This window comes from Gadus morhua, chromosome 4 (genome assembly GCF_902167405.1).
Source record: "Gadus morhua chromosome 4, gadMor3.0, whole genome shotgun sequence".
Taxonomy (NCBI): domain Eukaryota; kingdom Metazoa; phylum Chordata; class Actinopteri; order Gadiformes; family Gadidae; genus Gadus; species Gadus morhua.
The window spans coordinates 7315957-7341158 of record NC_044051.1 but is presented as its reverse complement, the minus strand read 5'-3'; the positions used below and the strand labels follow the sequence as shown (position 1 = coordinate 7341158).

Genomic DNA, 25202 nt, shown 5'->3' with positions numbered 1-25202 from the left:
CTCTCTTAGTCAGCTTCAACAGGTTCATGAGTCATAAATAACGGACGTGAACCAAGTCATATGTTGCATAATGGCCTGTCTGCCACTTTGGTGTCGCCGCCCAGACGCTGCAGACGTGATGTGTGATGTGTTCAATAATTAAGAGCTTCATTAAACATTGACACGCTTTAAAAACGGGTGTCCCATTTAAGACGGGGAACGGAGAGCGGCCGGCTCGAGTTCTTCCACACTGTGGTGTGGAAGGACTCGAGTCCACAGTGTCTTGAGAAGGGAACAATATATCATTACTGCGGCCCCACCCAGACAATGACCCACTTTAGTGTTGGAGTCTCCAACCCAAAACACAGCAATCACAAATGTCAAACACGCGCAGACACACTGCTGGACGTGTCATTTTCTACCCCCCCCCCCCCCCCCCCGCCCCCTCTGTCAAGCTACTAGTTAGCACACTAACAGGAGGGCGGCATCATTCGTGTCCCGTTGCATGCAGCTTGATAGTTAGCATGCGTTAACACACGATCAGCAGGGCAGCCTCATAGGCATCCTGATGTTAGTTAGCAAACGTTAGCACATATACGTTTGCTCATATGCTCCCTTGCTGTGGACTGCACGACAGCACACCACTTCAAATGCATGGGCAACTGGTGTGTGTGTTGTGATGAGTCACATGGCTCTAGGTTCTAGGTTCTAAGCTGAGTGGGTCATCTGAAACTGGAGGGTTGCTGGTTCACTAATTTGCACATGCCGGCTAGACTGACATGGCATCCTTGAGCAAAAAACCCGAGACTATACAAACCCAGGGCCAGAGAATGCGTGGACAGCGGCCTGCGTGTGACGGTTTGTGGGGGTAACCGGGACTCATAGATCATGTGACGCCCCGTAGCCATGGCAACTAGCATATGTTTCACTGGAGGTGTGTCTCTGTTTCTTTTTGTTTATTGATTTCCCTATAAATAAAGCTGCGGAGCCAGTTGAATGTCTGCCCCCATGTGCTCCTCTGGTGCCAGGGGATAAGGCCGGCTGGCGGGCCGCGGTCCGGGGTTATTGATCGATAGCCTTCGGTGTTGTTTTCCTTCTCCCCATAAATCAGGTTTCAGGAAGGACGTCTGCAGCGCGTCTTAATTGATTTCGCCAGCCTCCACCCTCACCACCACCTCCACCCCAGGCTCCCGACGCGCCACCCTCACCCCCACCACAATGGTAAATGGACTGCATTAATACAGCGCTTTTCTAACCAGTCGCCGCTCAATGCGCTTTACAATGTTACCATTCAACCATTAATGCACACATTCACGGCGGTGTCAGCCATGCCAGGCGACAGACGGCCAGCTCGTCGGGGTCAGTCAGGGTGAGGCGTCTTGCTCAGGGACACCTCGACACTGAGCTAGGAGGAGCCGGGGATCGAACTAGCAACCTTCCGATTACCAGCCAGCCTGCTCCACCTACTGAGCAACAGGCCAGCCCCCACCTGGCTCCAAATGTCAGGCCATGTTTCAAGAATTACCCAAAAAGCGATTCTGATTCTGTTCATTTAATTGAACATACTTCTCTAAATTGTGAAATACATCACGCTGTTAGGAATTGGGTAAGGCTGTCCGACAACAGACAAGAATTTGTTTAAAATTGTAAATTGCCGGTTGTCAAAAAGGGACGGTGGACAAATTGACAAGAATGCTAGCGACAAACACTTAACACCAGCAGTTAGCGACACTCAAATAACAGTCCAACGTCTGAACTCAAATCTCGTCTGAACCCATCCTACAAAAGCCACAGAACCGGATCGTCAGCCAACGCGGCAGGACGCCTGTCATCAACGTGTGTTTCGACATAACAGAACCGTCCCACAAGAAACATCAGAGAGCATCCTCTATCACAGTGATGTCAAGGAGTGTTTGTGGGCGCGTGCGTGCGCGCGTGCGTGCGTGCGTGCGTGCGTGCGTGCGTGCGTGTGTGTGTGTGTGTGTGTACGTGTATCTGTGTACGTGTATCTGTGTACGTGCATCAGCTGGGTCTGAGTAGGACCCAGCCAGGGCAGCGTGAATTAGAACTGCTGAGCCACAATAACACAAGCCAAGCGGTTGATGAATGGGGGGGCGCCATTGTGTGTGTCTGTGCGTACGCGCGTGTGTGTGTGTGTGTGTTGGGGGGAGGAGGCGGGGCCAAGTGTGTGTCGGCCAGGATTGCCGTCTCAGGGCTCTGATGCGTTAGCTGGATCAGGTTGTGGCCTCTGGGAGCCGGCCAGCCCACTGATGAGGAAGATGATGAGGATGATGTCACAAGACAGGGGGAGGAGGAGGAGGAGGAGAGGAGGAAGAGGGAGGGGGGGGGGGGGGGAGAGAAGCGATGGAGAGGAAGGGGGAGAGGAGGGGGGAAAGGAGGGGGGGAGGGAGTGGTGGAGAGGAGAGACAGAGGAGTGGGGGAGAGGAGAGGAAGAGGAGAGATTGAGGGGAGGGGGAGAGGAGGAAGAGGAGACGGAGGGGAGGGGGGAGAAGGGAGACGAAGGGGAGGAGAGGAGAAGGATCAGACAAGAAAAACAGAAGAGAATAAAAACAAGCACTGAAACCGGAGGCGATGGCAGGGGAGAGAGAAGGAGAGAAGTCGGGGTTCAGGTTTGGGTTCAGTCAGGCGGAGACTTAAGTGTCAGCAGAGCAGGACCTTCTGTTGAGGATCACTGCACTCGCACGCACGCACGCACACACACACTCTGCAGTCGGCTCTCTCTCACACAGACACACACACACACACACACACACACACACACAGAATAAAAGGTAAAAGTTTCTTTCAGCCGTCAACTCCAATCAGACACACTCATAACTCGAATAACAACCCTATAGCTCATCACAACTTGTGAATAAAATCCCTCAAATGCTCATCACCACATGTGAATAACATCAAAACATGTGAATAGAATCACAACGTGTGGATAACATACCTGTAGCTCATCACAACATGTGAATCACATCGCTGTTAGTCGTCAGTCGTCACAATGTGTGAATAACATGTTCATAACATCCCTGTAGCTCATCACAACATGTGATTCACATCGGGGTGGGGGGGGGGGGGGGGGGGATCTCAAATCTAAAACCTGATCTGTGACTACGGCCTGGCGAGTCCCCGTGCCATGTTCTGAGCAACAAACCAGCTGAAGAGATGCTAAGCTAACCAGGCTCCGGACAGCCTCTTTAAAAACGGCTCCATAACAATGCGATTCCAGTAACCAATGTGGGACAAGAGACAAACGAACGCGATGCTACCACTCATCAACAGCCCAAACTAGCTTCCCCCCCGTCCGCTCCTCCCTAGCTCCGGGCCCCGGAGATGAACCGTCAGCTACTTTCTATTAAACGCACTCCAGGGGCCCGCCTCATACACGAGCTGGGAAAATCTCGCAGTCTGCAACATCTACTCCGCATCGCGAAAATATTGACCAGCTATTTTTTCCGGTGCAATCCGAGTCAATGTTTGCAGGCAGTTTTTTTTTTTTTTTGAACTAGGTGTCTTAGAAAAGATGCCGAGTGTGATGTTTCCCTCCGAGCTCTCGATGACATCACTCCCTGCCAAGCTCATTACGGGATGGTTGTCTGGACCGGTGAGGTCAGACAAACAAGGACGCGGTCCGATGTTGACCTTGAAGGGCATGACGCTGTAGTACTGCCTCAACCGGCACGAGGACAGGGTTTAATACCGTCTAGAGTGTAATTACCTCCTCATGCAACACACACACAGACCTCCATTCAGCTGTGAGTGTGGGGCTCACTAGAAGGGCCGGTTCTCATGGAGAAGGGCAGGTCATCTGCGGTCAAAGGGTGAAAGCGTTGAGCACGTTTCACAGTGAAAACTTTCGAAATCTCTTACAACGCCAAGGAACAAGAACACTCTGAACTGAGTGCAGAGCCCCAGCGTGGAGGCAGCAATGGCAAATCAACTGCATTTATACAGTGCTTTTCTAACCAGTGGCAACTCAAAACGCTTTACAACATTGCCCAAGATTCATCCGTTCATCATGCACACATTCACACACCGACGGCGGTGTCAACCATGCAAGGCAACAGCCAGCCTCGGCTGGAGCAGTCAGGGGTGAGGTGTCTTGCTCAAGGACCCTTCTACACTCAGCTAGGAGGAGCAGGGGATCGAACTAGCAACTGAGCCACATGCCGCCGCAGCTGCACCAAAACGCCTTGAAACAGGAGGGGGGGAAGTAGGGTCTCTGAGGTCAAAGGTCGTGAACCCCTCTCCGACCCAGAGGAGGCTGCAGAGAAGGGCAGGGCGGGCCGAACGCTCTCCCCAACTGAGGAAGAGGGCCCTGCCTGTGCAGAGCGGAGCTGCGGCTGACCAGCGAGGTATTTGGGAGGAATGCAAAAGGCTGCGAGGAGATTGTGCAGAATGCTGGCCTCCCCACATTCTCCTGCACACAAGACAGCGGTTGTTGCTGGAGTCCAACGCGGCTCATTGTGGTCAAGAGAAGCCGTTACGCAACGACCGGATGAGGCATCGCTGGCTTTTTTGCTTTTTGGACAACACGCAGTCCCCATCATTAGTGCGGTTTATGTCTGTGTCTGACAAGGATACGATCGCTCTACAGCAGCATTAGGAGGCGTATGTGGATGGCTGTGATCTGGAATACCTTTCCATAAATACAGGAGGCGTGCATCTGTTGCATGTGCATGACTACCAGATCATATCAATGATGCAAAGATAGGCCCGTCGTGCATTGGTGACACTGATTGATTTAAGGTCGCCGTGCAGCTGCGAAGAGACGGAATCTACTTGCCAACATTGCAGTTCCTCAACTTGGGGAAAACGTAATGTGTTGCTTTTATCGGCGGAGCTATATGACTGTGTGTGCGCGTGTTTGTGCACAGTGGTGCATGGAGCAGTGGTTCGAGGCTATTTATAGAACGGCTATATTAGCCCCCCATATGTGTCAGTCTCTAGTCTTAAAATGGCCACTGATAAAAAACCAACAAAGTGGAGAAGCTATCAAAATAAATCACCTAAAAGGCGATATTATGTTGTTTCAAGTCTGTGCGTTGCGTTAGTGCGAGTTTGTGGTGAAGATGTTTGTGAGTGAGTGTTTGTTTGTGAGTGTGTGCTGCAGGGCATTTTTTGTAGTCACACAGGTCCACAAAATTTGAACGTACACAAGAAGCTGGCGCCGATAAATCTACAGAAGCTCTGTCACACACAGAGACTGTCTCTCTCTCTCGCACACACGTTAACAAGTAGAGCCTGTTCGGCGCAGGTTGAGTCACAGTCTAAACTAATGTCCTCCTGGCAGCCAACCTCCCTCCCTCCCCTGAGAGAGAGAGAGAGAGAGAGAGAGAGAGAGAGAGAGAGAGAGAGAGAGAGAGAGAGAGAGAGAGAGAGAGAGAGAGAGAGAGAGAGAGAGAGAGAGAGAGAGAGAGAGAGAGACTGGAAAAGACAGAAAGAGCTAGAGAGAGACAGTGGGAGCGACCAGAGAGAGTGCAGAGAGGAGTTGAGGCTGGGCATGGCTTTCCTTTAGTGGCAGCAGCACACAGGTGTAGTGTGTGTCCGGGAAGGGCTAGGTCTGTGCGTGTGTGTGGGCGCAAGTGCATGTGTATCTGTGCACGTGTGCCACATGATTTGTGTGACAAGGGGAAATCACTGGGGCTCGATCCAAACAAAGCGAGCTCTCTGAGGCAGAGACAGAGACCAAGTGAGGGGCTCCCACACGACCCCCCCCCCCCCCCCCATCTCATTAAGATTCACTCACTTGATGAAGCAGCGCGCGCCCTCGAACGTGTATCCTTCCTCCCATCCCGTCGGTAGATCTGCGAGAGGCAGGGGGGAGAAGGGAGGGAGGGAGGGAGGGGGAGACAAAATGTGCGCTGTGAGAAAAAGGAAGAAAAAAAACGCCAACGAGAAGCAAAAACATAAGCAGCTGTTGACCGATGCGACGCTGATAGCTGCGGACGGACACACACACACACACACACACACACACACACACACACACACACACACACACACACACACACCCCTTGTGTGTCTTTATCCGTAGTAGGATGATGTGTGTTTCCCACATTATGAACGGGACTCAATCCTCTCTCCATCTAAACGGGCTGGAACCCTTTTTTGCATGCAGAGATGGTGCGAGCTGATTGCGTTACACCCGCGTATCTCGCTCTGCTATCGTTGTGTTGTGTGTGTTTTTACGATTCGCCTTTGCAGAATATCGGTCCTGCACGGAGAAGGGACCCCAAAGGCGCCATTGGGGGGCTCAATAACACAAAAAGCTATTTTTTTCCCAATCAAACGATGCGACCAGACAACGCATCTTGAGCTGTCACAACATCAGCGTGGGCGGCGACCCATTGAGAAGACGCCGAGGAGAACCGTGTCAGATGTCACCGCGGGCGGGTCATGCGCGGTGAGGCCGGCTACACCTAGCCCGCTACGTGACGGAACTTTTAAAAGTGTGTCGCAAAGTGACCGCGATCTATCGATCAGAGGAGCACCGCGCGCGCTGCGCGCGGGACTCCTCTGATCGATGGCTCTGCGAACGCAGGCTCTTCTGATCGCTATCTTTGCGCGCGCGGTCCTCTGATCGGCTCGGGCTCCTCACCGCACGCTGATCGGCCCGAGCTCCTCTGATCGATGGCTCACACGCTCACTTTGCGACCGCGAGCTACCGCTCCAAATGAGCCCGCGCGCTGCGCGCGGCAGAGGAGGCTGTTGCTGCTGCAGAGCGCCAACATTGTTTCTTCTTCTCGCGTTTCGGAGTGCAAAGTCTCCCGTTCCCCGCCGGTTCGTCAGGAAAACGACCCCAGGAGGAGGCGTGTGTGACCGCGGGGGTTCTGGGCTCCACCGCGGTGGTTACCTGGCGTGTTCCGGTGGCCGGTGATGACGGCCTCTCCGGTAACGGGATGCAGCCAGGTTGTACTTTTGGCTTCTTCGCTGTTGGTAAAGAAACGGAGGGGGAGGAAGAAGGTGAACCAAAATGGAGGGGGGAAAAATGATCGAAAGAAGAGCCAATACACATCCATGCGCTGCTATCCGAGAGATATTTACTTGATGAAGAATATCCGTCCGTCCCGAGTCACTCCGTAACTCCACGAAGACGGCAGGCGGGCGAGCCAGTCGGGGTGCGGGTCCGCCGCCATATCTAACCGACGCTGCTGCTCGCGCTGCTGCTACTACACAGCGGCGCGGTGACTGGGGCGCGCGGTTCCGTGGCGACTGTGGCGCGCGCGCGGAAACCCTGGCAACTGGCCGCGCGCATAGGAACCTCTGGAGCGGGGGCGCGCCTGCGGGATTGAGACTTTACCAATCCGTCTTCCCGAGAGGGGGGCTCGCTTTTCCGGTTTGCTCGCCGTTTTGCCAAACTGGCAGTAAGGTTGTGTGTTTTGTGTGTGTGTTTAGACATGTTGTGGTGGAACCGTTTAATCCATCTATCCAAAAGATCGGTGAAATTTTGAACCTTTTATTTGAGTACAATTGTATATTTACATTTTAGGGACGGCCGTTCCTATAACGATTTCAGCGCATTTTACACCATTTAAAAGTCAACTCAAATAAAACATTCAAAATGTCACCGATTTTTTCCATTGAAATCCTACCATCCTCTTCTTCTATTAAAGCAAATGTAGTAAATGCTGAATTATATTCTATTAAAATATATTAAAGTGTGTGTGTGTGTGTGTGTGTGTGTGTGTGTGTGTGTGTGTGTGTGTGTGTGTGTGTGTGTGTCCGTTCGTGCGTGTTTGCGTTCGTTTGTGTGTGTCCGTGCGTGTATGCGCGCGTGTGTTTCGGCCGCCATCTGGTGTCTGTGATCTTATCGCGTCCGTCTCGAGGCTCCGAGCGGCTCACAGTTAAGAAGGCTCAGACCAAGACCCAAGCAAAACACCGCACCGCAACACGCAGGATGACCTCATACACGCGACAAACACGAGCTAAAGTTTCCAACAACAGGAGAGACCAGACCACACGCTCTCACATACACACACGCATGGATGCACGCACACAACATGGAAGCACACACACGCCAGGTCAGAGGTAAGATGGGGGTGGCTTAAGTCCTGCATAATTCTAGAACCTGCTCCACACCCGACCACACACACACACACACACACACACACACACACGGGCACACGCATACACCACTCTAATTCTGACAAAAGTTCATAAGAGGGATTAGCATCTTACACACTGGCGGTGATGAAAGCAATTAAACATGCATTGAATTCATTTGATTGAGCTGTTTCCAAGGCTCCGTAGTACCCATAGATTAGAGTACATTCCCCACATTTACATTATAGCCTCTTAATTACAGAGATATGATCATTTAACTGCATTGTTAAGTTATTACATATTTAAGAAAATTCAAACAGCAGGCCCCGAAAAACTGCTTTAAACAGAAGTAGAAACCACACACATCCATCATAATACGTTCATTGTGTGTGAGTGTGTGTGTGTGTGTCTGTGTGTGTGTGTGTGTGTGTGTGTCTGTGTGTGTGTGTGTGTGTGTGTGTGTGTGTGTGTGCGCGCGTGTGTTTGCATCGATTGTGTGTATGTTTCTGTGTGTGTGTGTGCGTGCGTGCGTGTGCCGGTCTGTCGGGACCCCCCAGGAGGCCCCCCATGATGACCCCGGTCTAATGACTAAGCCCCTGTCTCCAGGACGGGCTGTTAGCCGATTAGCCGCCTGTCTGCAGCCACAGCAGAGCTGCCCTCGGTCGGCCAGAAGGCTGGATGAGCACGGGTGCTAACAGATGCTAACCGACGCTCACATTAACGTGCACACTAATCGCTCCCGTCCTTAATTGGAAAATCTCCCATCAACACACCTGATGCAGAGCAGTGGTTTTCAGACCCTGGCTCGGACCAGTCCCTTTGAGATGAAAAAATGTGTGATATTACTTTGCTGATGCATTGGTTATCAATAACAGCATTACTGAGCTGCAACAAGCCACATCGGAAATTGATGTAAAAGGATATGAATTATGTTTTTAAGAGATATACTTAAACTAAGTCTTCTGCATGTATTTTCCTGTCTTTTGGCAGAGCTATTGAAGAAGTGGGCCCCCTCTCTCGCTTTAACAAAATCCCCCTATGAAAATTAGACAAGTACACAACTTTAAACAACTTTACGTTTGTACTTTTTAAACATGAAAGAAATGAGGGGAATCAAATATTCATGTGTTGACGATGTCTCTGAACAGCGTGCGATCTTCGACGATCAGAGGAAGGGGGTGAGGACATGTCCGGCGTGTGATCAGAACCCTCCCACATCAGTGGCGTCCTTTATGGATGCCCAACGCAGGATCACCGGGTAAGATGACTTTGCTCCATGGCAGGTCAGACGTGTCCCGTTTGATTTGCCGCTCGCACACTGCAGGGGAATGAATCGCTTGCTCTCGTCACTCGCTGGCAGACAAGCACACAAGCTCACTGGGCCCTGCATGCATAATGGAGCAGGATTCTGCCCTTTAACACCGACCCCAGGGCCTCTAACCACACCCTTGGGAGGGTTGTATCTATATATATAAACAGCAGGACCTCGGGTGACACCGTGCACAATGTCGGGCTAATGCACGCTGTCAGAATAGGTGAGGGTTGAGGAGGCAGTCCCGCGGACAATCAGGCCAACCTTGACGACTGTTGTGTAAATAAATCGTTTTAAATAAAAATCGTTTAAAATCAGATTTTGGGATGTGATGTTGTTTGTACGGCAGCAGACATGTGTGTCCCTTCTCAAAGGATACAATTTAAATCAATAGATTCAGGCTATTGATGAGGGCTGTATCTATATATATATACAAACAGCAGGACTTCGGGTGACACCGTGCACCATGTAAGGTTAACACACTCTGTCAGAGTAGGTGTGAGGTGAGGTGGCGCTATCTCAGGACAAAAGAGCAACACTTTTACAACTATTGTGCAAACATTTTTTAATGAAATGGTCTGGCCCGAAGCCCGGGCTGGTGTCTGATTATGAGATGTGATATTGTTCTTACTGCAGAGGACAAGTAGGTCACTTCTCAAAGGATAGATTTAAATCAGTAGTTTTAACGCTATGGACCTGCCTACTGAGTCTGCAGCCCGCCGGCCAGCTGGCCCCAGGGGGGGCCCTTGACCTCTCCTGACCATAATGAGTCTGGTTTGGAGGCTTAGGGACTCAGCCAACTCTTTGTTATTGAATCATTCATTAACATATTTGTTTACACATCCGTACCATGTGCTATGTTCAGGCCAATCACGTCCATGTATCCAATGGGGGGCGGGTTTGATATGACGACTGAGCAGGCCGCGGAGGCATTTTCATAAACAAACAAGATGGCTGCCGCTGATGTGCCGCACCGTTGCATGGCTCTGATTGGCCGGAGGTCTTTCCAGATGCCTCCAGAGGCATGCTGGTCTGTGCCTGTTGGAGATGGAGAGAGGTTCCAGGCTAAAAACGCATTCTGAATTGGTGTGACGATGTCAGGCTAATGTTTGTCCCACTCCCAGCACATTATGTTGTTCAAGGACATCAAACAGTATGGAGACATTATTCATGGAGGCCTTATGTAACCAAGCTTATTATTCCTAAATACACCTTGTCGGCTCTAAGGGTCGGAGCTTTGTCCTGGGATTTAGGGAGGGTGCCCTCACTGGGCCCAATACTCATTATGTGGGCCATGAATCAAAAGAAGGGATGAGTAGGGGGGGGGGGTAAGGTGGAGGCTATGCAGATTCTAGGTGAACTGTACATAGGCCACAGAGTCTGTACCTCATGGTGTCCCTACTACAGACATGGGCTAAAGTGTTACTTCTGCCCACACACCCTTGGTTATGGTTGGACGTCGACGCAACGCAGTGTGACCACGCAAACACTTTGCGCAGTCTTGATTTTGTTCAGTTTCTGCGTTAGGTTTTAGTGAGCAGGACAATCACAGCCCTTGCTGCTGCATCGCCTCGACGCGAGGTTAAACATTTTGGGAGGCACGTCAGGCCCTTGCGGTGGACGCAAGGACGCCAAGACGTAATGGGTGCTTAAACCCCCATGCGTTGCGTCGAGGTGGAACCATAACTAAGCCTTTACTCTCCCCTCCTCTGTCCTGAAACACACTCCCTCTCTGAGTTTTGATCTTCTGTGTTTAAACGCTGTTCCGGTAGACTGGATTCCTTAACCTCTGGAGTGGATTGAATCCATTCCAGTCTTTTTTTTACCTCTCCCCTCGGCCCAGTCCATTACCTGATCCAGGGTTTCTCGATCTCCCCCTCCCCCTCCTCCCTCTGCCACTGCAGTAATCAGAAAACAAGTCGCTTAATGACTTTCAAAATGGCTTCTGCTCTGTCTTCTGTAACTACTCAGAATACAAGAGAGTCACTCATCAGCAAATCCTCTTCAACAGCAGGCTGCATGTCAGTCAGGATTCTGAGTCTGATGTGAACTACGGAGGCAGGCAGCAGAGATAGGGCCTCTGGCTGGGGATACAGTTTAATCATTGATATTATTTATCTGCCTCTTACTCTCCATTCTGCCTGCACAGTGAACGACCGGTCAGACAACATCTGACCAGGAAGGGTGGTCCTTCCTGTTTACAGACTGGGTCGATGGACCCCTGCCGGGTCAGACGGGCGTCGTCATGGTAACCGATGCCTCCACTTTGCGAGTGGAGAGCGGAGATTTCAACAAATGTGGCGGTCGCTGCCAAAGTCAACCTGTTCAACAAGTTGAACTCTTTACGTCATCTAAAGTAAGTAAACTACTAAAACATGTAGTAGAACAGTAGAACTACCTTATTTAATGCTCCGACATGTAACAACATCCTTAGTATTAAACATATTGTTGGCCAAACTGTTCATTGTGATTGTTTTAATTATCTTATATATCTTATATATACAGTATCTACAGAATACAGAATGAATATCCAACGTTAACATCAAACAAAAAATTGCATTTACTGCACCCACAAAGAAGTTGCATCAATGTCACACTCCTGTCTGCTGTCCCACACACACACACACACACACACACACACGCACGCATGCGCACACACACACACACACACAGGCACACACACCCGCACACGCACACAAAAACAGACACACTTCTCTCTTTCACTTCGCTAATTGTGTCCTGGTCATTAACCACATCCCTCCAATCAGCAGTCTGTCTTCACTGCATCAGGATTTCGCCACAATGCCGTCTCCATTTGAATGACGAAGAGGGTTTGGAAAAAAATCGTCGTCAGCGCTTATCACAGACATCACACACTGGATGTGGTGTTTCTGTCTTTGTGTACTTCTCTTCTCTTACTGTAACCGCTTTGAACCTGATTCTAAAATGCGGCTAACGCCTAGCTATCAACATGCTAACGACAAGCTAATGACATGCTTACAACATGCTAATAACGTGCTCACGACATGGAGAAGGGATATATGCCACTAGCTTGTAGCTAGCGCACAAGGTCTTTGTTCTAAGGAGTTGGTCCCTGCACAGCGCAGGCTGCTATAGGCGTGGGTTTGTTAGGGGACATTAGAGGGACGTTCACCAGCGTGGGCTCCTGTTTAGATTAGAGGGACGTTCCCCAGCATGGCCCCCTGTTTAGATTAGAGGGACGTTCCCCAGCGTGGGCTCCTGTTTAGATTAGAGACTACGTCTGCATTTTAAACAGTAAACAGCAACATGCACTAACACCATGAAATATTATACACACATTTCGGTAATGGATACAGGAAAAGCAGCAACAATAATAAACAGCAGCATTTACAGCAGCTGTTACTTATTTTTCTTACTTATTATATATATTTTTTAAACTAAATGTATCTATTTACTTTATATTGTATTGTAGCTACCATGTGTGTTGAGGTACCAAGCATAATAATTGTACTCGTGTGTACTAAACGTAACTCTGATTCTGATTCTGATTCATTTATATAATGATTCATATAATACGAATAATAATTATACGATAATGAAACCCGCAATTCTGTGCGACGATATGAATCTATGGGTTGAAATCAGGTCACCTCGGTGTCCTGGTTAGAAAGGAGAGAGTGTGTCTCGATATGACAGCCCACCCGGTTCCCTGGAAACCCGCCCTCTTCCAGCCCATGATATACATCTCTGCGATTGATTGACAGGGAGGGACCCCTTCATTTCCCAGTTAAACACTGGGTGCTGCTTGGCAGAGTGGGAGGGCTGGGCGCGCGGGCGGGGTGACGGACAGGCCTAGTCATTTATCACCATGCCCCCCACTCTGGTAAACACTGTGTGTGTGTCTGTGTGTGTGTGTGTGTGTGTGTGTGTGTGTGTGTGTGTGTGTGTGTGTGTGTGTGTGTGTGTGTGTGTGTGTGTGTGTGTGTGCCAATGTATGTATGTCTATGTGTGTCCAAGCGTATGTGTGTGTGTGTGTGTGTGTGTGTGTGTGTGTGTGTGTGTGTGTGTGTGTGTGTGTGTGTGTGTGTGTGTCTGTGTGCGTGTGACAGAGTGAGAGGTAGAGAGAGACTAGACCGGCCGAGTGTGTCACAGAGAGAGGGGGGGGGGGCAGGAATGTCAATGCAACTAAATACCAAGTTTGTTTTTATTGATCTGTGTGTGTGTGTGTGTGTGTGTGCGTGTGTGTGTGTTTGTGTCCATGTCCGTGTGAGAGAGAAGGGGCGTCTGTGTGTGTGTGTGTGTGTGTGTGTGTGTGTGTGTGTGTGTGTGTGTGTGTGTTAGTGAGAGAGAGAGAGGGGGGGGGGGGGGGGGGGGGGGGAGTGTGTGAGAGTGCGAGGGGTGTGTGAGTGTGAATGAGAGAGAGGGAGTGCAAGCGTGTGCGCGCTTGTTTGCTGTTGAAGAAGGCCACCGGACAGCTGAGGGCGAATTGCACCTCCCTCTCTCTCTCTCTCTCTCTCTCTCTCTCTCTCTCTCTGGTCTAATAATAACTTGAGGTCAAGTGTGTGCTCTGGTTTTGAGGGGCCAGGTTTGTGTGGTCTGGTTTGAGAGGCCAGGTGTGTGCTCTTGGAGGGGGGGGGGGGGTGGGGGTGGGGGGGGGTTTCACTGAAAAAGTGAGTCTTGAGTCTTTTTGCGGAAGCTGTTGAGGAGAAGGCGCACCCGACTGCTGCCCGGCGGACATCCAGAGCTGCGGTTGAATCAGAGTTTGAACCAGGGAGCGAGCGGCAGCAGCCCGGAGTGAAACGGACCAAAAAAAGAAACAAAGTCATTAGAGTCTGCATCGGCCTGCTCAGAAAGCCTCACTCCAGGCCCCCCCCCCCCCCCCCCCCCCCCCCCCCCCCCGTACACACAGAGTTGTTTTGGTCCAGCCTTCAAGACGTTAGGAGAGGTGCGGTCGCGGACCACTGGAGCGCATAGATGAAATAAGCGGAGAGTGTTTTGATGAAACGTATGCCATAAAGTGATGCAAGTGTTTCCATGTGTGGCGCTCGGATCCTGGATCGACGGCCTGATCCTCCGCCAGGCGGCGGCTGGTAACACTGAGCGTATCTCTGCTCTGAGGCTCTGGAGGGGGGCTGGGGCTCTCACACAGGAAGCCTGGCGCCTCCTCCCATCTGGAGGAGGAGCGAGGCTAGAGGAGGAGAAGGAGGAGCGATGTGAGGGGGAGCAGGAGGAGCGATGCTAGCGAAGGAAAAGGAAGACTGATGCTAGAGGAGGAGAAGGAGGAAGGAGGTGAGGAGGAGCAGGAGGAGTGATGCTAGAGGAGGAGCAGGAGGACTGATATAAGGAGGAGCAGGGTAACGGCGGGGGACTGACTCCATTGGTATTCCTCTCAGGCGCCGTATCGGCCTCCAGACTACCTCAATCGATGGCTGATGAAATGATTGGCTTAATTCAATGTGGTCACTTCCTCTGCGGTGAGTCTGAAGGAATGGGTCTGGACCGGCAGGCAGGAGGTCATGTGACAGCAGGGATAGACACATGATAGATGTACTGGATATATCCCATATACCTCCCATAGTCCTCCCCTATCTTCCTATATTCCTCCCATATTCCACCCATTTCTTCCTATACCATATCTTCCTATATTCCTCCCATATCTCTCTCTATCTTCCTCCCAATCTTCCCATATCTTCCCCCCATATCTTCCTCCCATATCTTCCTATATTCATCCCATATCTTCCTATATTCCTCACATATCTTCCACTATTCCTCCCATATCTTCCTATATTCCACCCATATTCCTCCCATATCTTCCTACATTCCTCAAATATTCCTAACATATCTTCCTATATTCCTCCCATATCTTCCTACATTCCTCAAATATTCCTAACATATCTTCCTATATTCCTCCCATATCTTCCTATATTCCTTCCATATTCCCATATCTTCCCAAATACCTCCCACATCTTCCTATTTTCCTTCCATATTCCTCCCATATCTTCCCATATTCCTCCCATATCTTCCCATATTCCTCCCATATCTTCCCATATTCCTCCCATATCTTCCCATATTCCTCCCATATCTTCCCATATTCCTCCCATATCTTCCCGTATTCCTCCCATATCTTCCTATATTCCTCCCATATCTTCCCATGCTCCTCCCATACCCTCTCAGCCTGCTCTCTGGATGCTCAGGGCAGGTCACCAGCAGGATGGACCAAAACGTTTCCTAAGATAACAGCCTGTCCCCAGGAACATGGAAGAGCTGCTTGTGAAGCTACCAGCTGCATATTTAATGTACAGTAGTAGTACACGGAGCCCTGACCTGTGTGTGTGTGTGTGTGTGTGTGTGTGTGTTTGAGAGAGAGAGGGGGCGTGTGTGTGTGTGTGTGTGTGTGCATGAGTGCACGTGTGTATTACAAGACCAGAGTGTTCTTTGAGTCAGCTAGCGATTATGAAGAGACATAATAATACCTTTTTGTTTTTCATTTATCTTTCCCATTATTTATTATATTAATCTTAAAATACAATTAACATTTATTTGAAGGTATTATTTACGTTTGTAAAGTGTTTTACCTCCCTTTGTTAATTCTACGCCCTGCAGTGCTAACCTTACCCTCACACTCTGCTGTTTGAACAGCGACACGTTTTTCCCTTCTCCCTCTCAGCACTAAAGCGTTGAGGTGTCTGAGAGTACGGCACTCCACACCTGACTTTAATTACGGCTTCCTTTATCTCGCCGGGCATTACAGGGAATTGTTCTTTTTTCAATCCAAACGTGCCGTCCCTTTGAAGAGGGGGAACTTCACCGAGGGCCGGTCTGAGTGGTTCGGTGAGTGGCGAGCCCTGGCTCATTCTGTGGTGGTTCATTCAGGAGTTCCGCTCAGGAGAACGCCCCCTGGCGAGACATTCATCTTCAATCCGTCGCTTGAAAGACACAACGTTCCGTACTCTTACGATAACGCTTGAAACAATGTCTCTCGTCCCGTTCCTCCTCAGAGGTTCTGCCGAGTCAGAACGTCTGAGCAGGGCTCTGACTCGGCAGAACGTCTGAGGAGGAACGGCCGGATTAGGACCGGGTTCTCTGCAGAACTATTGGGGGAGAGTGTCTGCATAAAGGTCAGTTCTGTTCCTCAACCCAGACCTCTGATCGCACTTTCCTGCTGATCAGCGCTGAATCCCTGTTCCTTCACCAGGTGGTCTGGAACAGATCTGCGTTTACATTATTCTACAGTTCTTCTCCACTGTTGTTTTTATGTCTCAGTAGGAGCCTCATTTCTCAAAGTTTCACTTTAATACCATTGAAAACGTTATTAGCAAGGAAGCCAGAATAGTGCACTATTTAGGAAACTAATAGTGCACTGTATAGGGAACTAATAGTGCACTATATAGGGAACTAATAGTGCACTATATAGGGAACTAATAGTGCACTATATAGGGAACTAATAGTGCACTATATAGGGAACTAATAGTGCACTATAGGGCACCGGTGCACCAAATTGAACAGGTCACATGTCTGTTAGCCGAGGATCAGAACCGTCTACACACGTGCACTACCTTGTGTTGACACAATAAAAGACTGCTCGTATCCGTGCACCCACAGCGAGAATCATGAGCCGCGGATTGAATCCGAGGTTGACCCGTGATCACGGAGCCGCCAGGAGGCCAGCGTGTGAAATCAACACAGAACAACACGTGGGATCCCCGGCCAGGCGGCGGCGGCGGCGGCGGCGGCTCAAACACGCTCCACTCAGACTCAGAGCGGAGTGCGAATGAGGAACAAATTGGAGTGTGATGGGTGAGCTGGTCGGAGGAAGAGGGAGTCAGACGGGGAGGGGGAGGGGGGAGAGGGAGGGGGAGACAGAGGGGGAGACAGAGGGAGTGAGGGGGGGAGGGGGAGGGAGTGAGGGGGGGAGGGGGAGGGGGGAGAGGGAGGGGGAGACAGGGGGAGTCAGAGGGGGAGACAGGGGGAGTCAGGGGGGGAGAAGGAGGGGGAGACAGAGGGAGTCGGAGGGGGAGGGGGAGAAGGAGGGGGAGACAGAGGGTGAGAAGGAGGGGAAGGGGGAGGGAGTCAGAGGGGGAGACAGAGGGAGAAAGAGGGGGAGTCAGGGTGGGAGTCAGGGGGGGAGTCAGGGGGGGAGTCAGAGGGGGAGACAGAGGGTGAGTCGGGGGAGACAGAGGGGGAGTCGGAGGGGGAGAAGGAGTGGGAGACAGAGGGGGAGACGGAGGAGGAGTCAGGGGGGGAGTCGGAGGGTGAGAAGGAGTGGGAGACGGAGGGGGAGTCAGAGGAGGAGTCAGGGGGGGAGTCGGAGGGTGAGAAGGAGGGTGAGTCGGAGCGGGAGACAGAGGGAGCCAGAGGGGGAGACAGAGGGAGCCAGAGGGGGAGACAGTGGGGGAGTCAGAGGGGGAGACAGAGGGGTGTCTGGGGCACGAGGAACAGAACAGCGAGCAGGTCGGAGGAGCCGACCGTGGTCACATCACGTTTCATTCTCAGCTCTCCCCTCCTCACCCTGAGAACCACACCGCAGTCATTGGTAAATACAAATACTGTGAAGCGGTCTCTCGGCATGGATAAGAGGGACTAATGGCCTCGGTAGAAAAACAAATGGGAGTTATTTGTACACATATCTGCGCAATCTTCTGAAAAGTAACCATGATGGTTGCAGAGTAGTGGGTGGATTACACCATCGACTCCCTGCCCTCTCGCCCGCTCCACAGCGTCTGGGGAGCCTTGTTTTGCTCCAATCTGATGGCGTCTGTCTACTAAATGAATGAACACACACACACACACACACACATACACATACATTTATAGAGAGACACTCACGCACACACTTGCATATTCTCACACACACACACACACACACGATCATTTGGAGATGCACACACACACACACACACATACACAGACATACACACAGACACACACTCATTTGGAGACGCACACACATACACATACACAGACATACACACACACACACACACTCATACAGACACACACACACACACTGGTGCAACCTAGCATCACGCCCCAGCTTGTGGTAAACACATGGGTCCATTTGACTGACATGGTGTGTGTCTCACACGAACACTCGCACACAGATATTAAAGACATAGACAACACACACACACACACGCACGTTCCTCTGTGAGAGTTTCTATTGTGGCAGCAGAGCCAACAGTAAAGTGAAATAGAATCCTGAGAGGCACAACGCGTGTCTCCGCCGGGGCTAAGATCTGCAGCAGCCAAACAATTACACCCAATCAGGCTGAGCAGCCGAGCACAGAGAGAGACAGAGAGAGAGAGAGACAGAGACAGAGACAGAGAGAGAGAGAGAGAGAGAGAGAGAGAGAGAGAGAGAGAGAGAGAGAGAGAGAGAGAGAGAGAGAGAGATAGAGAGAGTCACATGGAGATAGATAGCTAGACAGACACACACAGAGATACAGAGAGGGAGCGACAGAGAGGCACAGGGAAAGAGAGACGGAGAGAAAATTGTTCTCCTATCTCATTGAGTCAAGCTGAAGAGAGACAGAGGTTACAACGGAGCGATACAGGAGTAGAGTAGAGAAGAGCAGAAGATACAACGATGGAACAGAGTAGAGTACATCAGGATGAAGTCGTGTCAAACAGCCATCACAACCCGAGGCTGTGGTCCTGTCTCCACTACCATGTTGTTACAGAGAGAGAGACAGTCCGGTCTCCACTACCATGTTGTTACTGGCTGTCCTGGCTGTCAACAGCACATCAGTACCTTATGTCAGCTACAGCACGGACGCACAATCATCACTGTAAACATCATAAACAAAAACAAGGTAAACATTGTTTTAAATGGGGTTGCCAAGTTCGATCCAATCTAACCAGTAGAACAGGACGCAACAGACCACATGGGACTGTCTCTCTCTGTGTAACAACATGGTGGTGGAGACAGGACTGTCTCTCTCTGTGTAACAACATGGTCGTGGAGACAGGACTGTCTCTCTCTGTAACAACATGGTCGTGGAGACAGGACTGTCTCTCTCTCTGTAACAACATGGTCGTGGAGACAGGACTGTCTCTCTCTGTGTAACAACATGGTAGAGGAGACAGGACTGTCTCTCTCTGTGTAACAACATGGTCGTGGAGACAGGACGGTCTCTCTCTCTGTAACAACATGGTCGTGGAGACAGGACTGTCTCTCTCTCTGTTACAACATGGTGGTGGAGACAGGACTGTCTCTCTCTGTGTAACAACATGGTCGTGGAGACAGGACTGTCTCTCTCTGTGTAACAACATGGTCGTGGAGACAGGACTGTCTCTCTCTGTGTAACAACATGGTAGTGGAGACAGGACTGTCTCTCTCTCTGTAACAACATGGTAGTGGAGACAGGACTGTCTCTCTCTCTGTAACAACATGGTCGTGGAGACAGGACTGTCTCTCTCTGTGTAACAACATGGTAGTGGAGACAGGACTGTCTCTCTCTGTGTAACAACATGGTCGTGGAGACAGGACGGTCTCTCTCTCTGTAACAACATGGTCGTGGAGACAGGACTGTCTCTCTCTGTGTAACAACATGGTAGTGGAGACAGGACTGTCTCTCTCTGTGTAACAACATGGTCGTGGAGACAGGACTGTCTCTCTCTGTGTAACAACATGGTAGTGGAGACAGGACTGTCTTTCTCTGTGTAACAACATGGTTGTGGAGAAAGGACTGTCTCTCTCTGCGTAAAGCAGAGAAACACAACGTCTTCTCTCCACCCTCGCTAAACTGAGCACTCATCACACATTAAGAAACTTTAATCACCTACAAATCGAGATTCCTCTCTCTACGAGATTCACTTTTAAGATGGTTTCGCCTTTGTTTGACAAGAATTCAGTTTTGCTCCTCATCTTTGAGCGTGTCTCTAGAGCGCTGAACCACCTGATGTAGCGCCGGCCGTCAGCCTGCTGTCTGAAGGGGCTCTGCTGTATCTAGACAACGCTAACACGGACAGCGTCTCTGTTCCCCTTGGGCCTGGACACCGGCGTTCTGATCAGGGTGGAGCCAGCCCTGACCGACATGATGCCTTTGTGTTTCATCGCGGCCGTTTGTTGTGTTGGGTTATAATTGGCTGTTGTTTGTCTGGCGAGGTGTGATCCAACGTCCACACACACACCTGTGAACACTTCTCTTTGTGAGGTCCGCCTCTCCCTTCCTTCACGTTCCTCACACGCCGTGTAGGAATCACGCAGCACTATAAACGTTTTGCGTGGCTGCACATCTGATATAAACCCACTGTTTGGTATCTCGCACAGTCTCTGTGTGTCTCTCTCTCTCTCTGTTACACACACACACACACACACACACACACACACACACACACACACACACGGTTGGTCACTCTCCTCCTCTCGCCCTCCATCTCCTTGCAGCATTGTTTTGAAGCCTGTATATGAATGAATGAGAAAGAATGAGGCAGGAGAGACAGTGCAAACACACACACACACACACACACACACACACACACACACACACACACACACACACACACCTCTGGGTACTGATGTCAAAACAAGCCGTCGGAAGTGGTTTAAAGACAGAAGTTTAGCAGAGTGTGAGGCTCTGTTCCCTCTCCCCCCCCCCCCCTTCCACCTGGAGCGCTGTGCACTCAGACTGCTCCCGGTGAAGGACAGACATAGCTGGAGAAAACATAATTACAAAAAGCATGACGTTATTGCGTTATTAAATCAAAGCCCTCCTGTGGTGACATCTTTGTAGTTTCATTTGATTACACTTTGCGTTATTTTTCACAGTAGCTAACCCCGAATGTTGTTACAGCCCACGCTTATATCGCACAAAGGTGATTTTTTTTCTCCCCATTAGCGGGAAGGTTTTTCAGTTATCACGAACATAACTGCAAATGGAAATTTCCACCTTGTTAGCTCGACTGCCCACTCATCGTTAGACTCTTTGGTTAAACAGCATTCACCCAGAGACGCCATCTTGGCTCAACTCGTGAGCAGGGGGGTGGGGGGGAATATCCAGATTGGGGGGGGGAATCTCCAGATATGAATCTCCAGATTTTTGGTCTTATTCAAAGAACATTTACATTGAAGGCATTTATCAGTCACTTTTATCCAAAGCGACTTACAAAAAGTACATTTGTCAGACGAAAGAGAAACAACAATATCTCGCTGTCTGTACAGTAAGGATGTTCATAGAACCAAGTGCCAAGCACAAAAACTCGCAAGGTGAACCCATCCCCTGTAGACAACAAAGATAGCTAGGATAAGACGCTACACCATGCTCAGTACTATTTTTAAATGCAGGTTCATGCTTGCATGCACTTGTGTCATTAGAATAACAAGCAGAGCCAGTTCTACGCTCAGAGGTGCTCCACACAACGCAGACTAATCCTCATAATCACGTACACACACGGAGACCAGAGGGCGGCTGCGCCCTACAGACCGAGACCGGCTCCTCACCTGTGGGACGCCTTCGCGCGTCAAGTCTAAGCTAGCCTGAGTCCCCGGACACCGGAGTCATTAAGCATATTATGGGATGGCAGCTGAGCGTGAGACTGTCCCCAGACAGGAAACCCCAGCATCGTGAGACAGGAAACACATCATCATGGGACTGTCCTCAGACAGGACACACATTATCACGAGACTGTCCTGAAACAGGAAACACATTGGGACAATGTGTGTGTGTGTCTGTGTGTGCGTATGTGTGTGTGTGTGGGTGTGTTGTGTATAAATTAGAGCTGTCAGTTAAACGCGTTATTAACGGCGTTAACGCAAACCAAATTTAACGGCGTTAAAAAAATTATCGCGCGATTAACGTAATTATTTTATTAAAAAAAAAAAAAAAAAAATTTTTTTTTTTTTGGCTCAAAACAAAGAAGCAGTAGCCTGACTGCTATGTTCAAATGACATTTGTTCAAAGCAGTCGTTTATTTGCACTACAGGCTCTTTTTTTGTATCGTCCTGTTTTGATCAGTATATGCCAATGTTGTTATCAATAGAAAATCATTTGCACAAGGCAAGCCGATGCACTTCATCATGTTGATAAGAGAATTAAAATGAGAAGAATTATGGGACAAAAAAATCAAGGGATATTTAGCATAGAAAAAGAATTTGCGATTAATCGCGATTAATAATAGTTAACTATGACATTAATGCGATTAATCACGATTAAATATTTGAATCGCTTGACAGCTCTAGTATAAATACTTTTCTAAATAGTAACAATCTAATCCTATCTACTGTCTATATTGGTGGTCAAGGAATACTACAACAACATGTTGACAGACTGACGGACACACCTACAGTCGTAACATGTGTACCGCCCATACATACAGTCATTCATAAAAGATATACAAGAGAATAACTACGTTATCATCACAACTATACAAATATTTATTGTGGTTTAGTGAATTAGGAGTGGTAGGTGTTCAGAGTTAGAAATTAGGAAGGCCTTAGGAAGGAGTTAGGAGTTAGGAAGGAGTTAAGAGTTAAGAATTTAGTAGGAGGTAGGAGGTAGGTGTAAAGAATTAGGAAGTAGTTAGGAGTTAGGAAGGAGTTTGGAGTTAAGAATTAGGAAGGAGTTAGGAAGCAGTTAGGAGTTAAGAATAAGGAAGGAGTTAGGAGGTAGGAGAAAATAATTAGGTAGGAGTTAGGAGTTAGCAGTGGATGCAGCCTGTTTTGAGTTTGGATGAGTTAATGGTCTTGTTGCTGAGAACGGACTCACTTACCCAGGCTGTAAAACCTTCAGTCAGAGATCAATACAGGATCAGGGACTGTAATTAGATATTGAGGAGTTTTCTGTCTGTGTTATGTGTGTGAGTGTGAGTGAGTGTATGTGTTTATATGCATGTGTATGTGTGTGTGTGTGTGTGTCTGTATATTTGTGTGTGTATATATTTGTGTTTGTGTGTGTTTATATATTTGTGTGTGCGTGTGAATGCGTCTGTGTGTGCGTGGATCTATATGTATGCGTGTCTGTGCATGCGTTTTTTGTGTGTATATGCGTGTGTGTATATGTGTGCGTGTGTGTTGACCTCGTGCGAGGAATCTGCAGATTAAATTGCATGCACCCGAGCACGCCTGAAACGCGGGGCGGAGGACGAGGCAGAGTGAGCGCATGTTTGTTGGAATGCACACCGACGCAGCGACAGGTAGCACCTCTGTGCTGTCCTTCCTCTTCCACTTAGCCGAGCGTAAACATTGAATCTGCAGCGTCACTATAAATATTTTAATTGCCAATTAGAGCCTTCGTCGAACGGTTGACGGATGGACGGGGCGCTTGGGTTCCTCCTCACTTAGTCCTGCTAGCCGAGTGTGTGTGTGTGTGTGTGTGTGTGTGTGTGTGTGTGTGTGTGTGTGTGTGTGTGTGTGTGTGTGTGTGTGTGTGTGTGTGTGTGTGTGTGTGTGTGTGTGTGTGTGTGAGTGTGTGTGTGTGTGTGTGTGCTCCTCGTCTGCCGATGCAGGGGGCGGGCCCTGACGGCATGAAGACACACCTGTTAGGCGCCGCCTCCCGTCAGGCGACGCCCCCTCCCTCATGGCCCTTCTGTAATACCAGAGTGTCAATGACATGCAGAGTGACAGACACACACATACATATACACACACACATATATACACCCACTTCTCTCTCTCTCTCTAAATGTAACCTTATTTTTAGTCTGTCTCTCCGTCTCTCTCTCTCTCTCTCTCTCTCTCTCTCTCTCTCTCTCTCTCTCTCTCTCTCTCTCTCCCTCTCTCTCTCCCTCTCTCTCTCTCTCTGCTGTACAGCCTCATCTATGAATCTTCTTGCTTCTGCACTCCTCTCCATCACAGAGAGATCAGGATGGATGCAGAGGGCCTTCAAGGTCAGTCTATCCGTCATCACACCATCATCTCCCACCAGAGTAATGAAATACCAGCAGAGAGAGACCGACGCTTCGTTCCTCCCAGCCTAGAGGGCCGAGTCTCACTCGTAATGCTCCCTAAAAAGGTTCAATGATAATCATGTCAACTGTTCTTGGCTCATCCAAGAACAATTAGAAGTTATATAACCTTTACTCGCTTTTTTGATCAGGGAAAGGTTTATGCCCCCTGCTCTAAGATGACAGAATACACAGCCTGGAAACCTGCAGCATCATACACATATTACTACAAACATTCATACAGTTATTGAATGTCACCTTTTCTCAAGGTGCGTTAACACCAAAAAGTAGGCGCGATCCATATTAAGTCAATACAAAGACGTGTTTAGAGGCAAAGTTTTCATACACCTAGTCTTACGACTGAGGGCGTGGAATGTCCCATGCAGTGATCGTATAGATGTGAGCTACTGGGACTCTTTCAGGGCCTACAGAAGACTTCAGATCCAGTGTGTGTGGTAGAATCACTCTGAATCGGTTGGATTATTCTCAAACACCTTCCAGTCCAGGACCGCTCCCCGGAGCTGATGCTGAGCTCATAGGTTCCACTGTTGCTTTGAAACCAGAACCTCAGGTCCTGAGGCTGAGAGCGCCCCCACAGGCGGGCTGGGTCGGACCACACAGGGAGGGGTAAAGCAGGAGCTCTATGAAACCGTGAGGAAGAGGAGGAACCGTCCTGTCTGGAGGTCTTCAGCTCAACCACAACCAGTCCATCTAGTAGTCAGAGATTTTGAAATGCTTAAGATCTCTCTCTCTAGAGGAGAGAAAGAGAGAGAGAGAGAGAGACACACAGGATAGAGAGAGAGAGAGAGAGAGAGAGAGAGAGAGAGAGAGAGAGAGAGAGAGAGAGAGAGAGAGAGAGAGAGAGAGAGAGAGAGAGAGAGAGAGAGAGAGAGAGAGAGAGAGAGAGACACACACACACACAGGATAGAGAGAGAGAGAGAATAAACGTGAGTGAGGGGGGGCTTCTTGGTATCCTGGAGACTCTTTGAAG

General features: G+C 49.6%; 1 protein-coding gene across 10 annotated transcripts in view; it reads right to left on the bottom strand.

Moving 5' to 3' along the window:
* Positions 1-7195, bottom strand: part of LOC115541817 (pleckstrin homology domain-containing family A member 5) — a 100147-nt gene extending 92952 nt beyond the window's left edge. For all 10 annotated transcript variants that reach the window (XM_030353681.1, XM_030353671.1, XM_030353672.1 and 7 more), the window contains exons 1-3: positions 7036-7195; positions 6845-6921; positions 5738-5795 (exon numbers count right to left, since the gene is read on the bottom strand). In XM_030353681.1, the coding sequence (XP_030209541.1) occupies positions 5738-5795; positions 6845-6921; positions 7036-7127 (227 nt within the window). In that variant the 5' untranslated portion in view covers positions 7128-7195. The remainder of the gene's footprint in view (positions 1-5737; positions 5796-6844; positions 6922-7035) is intronic.
* Positions 7196-25202: the final 18007 nt, after the last annotated feature.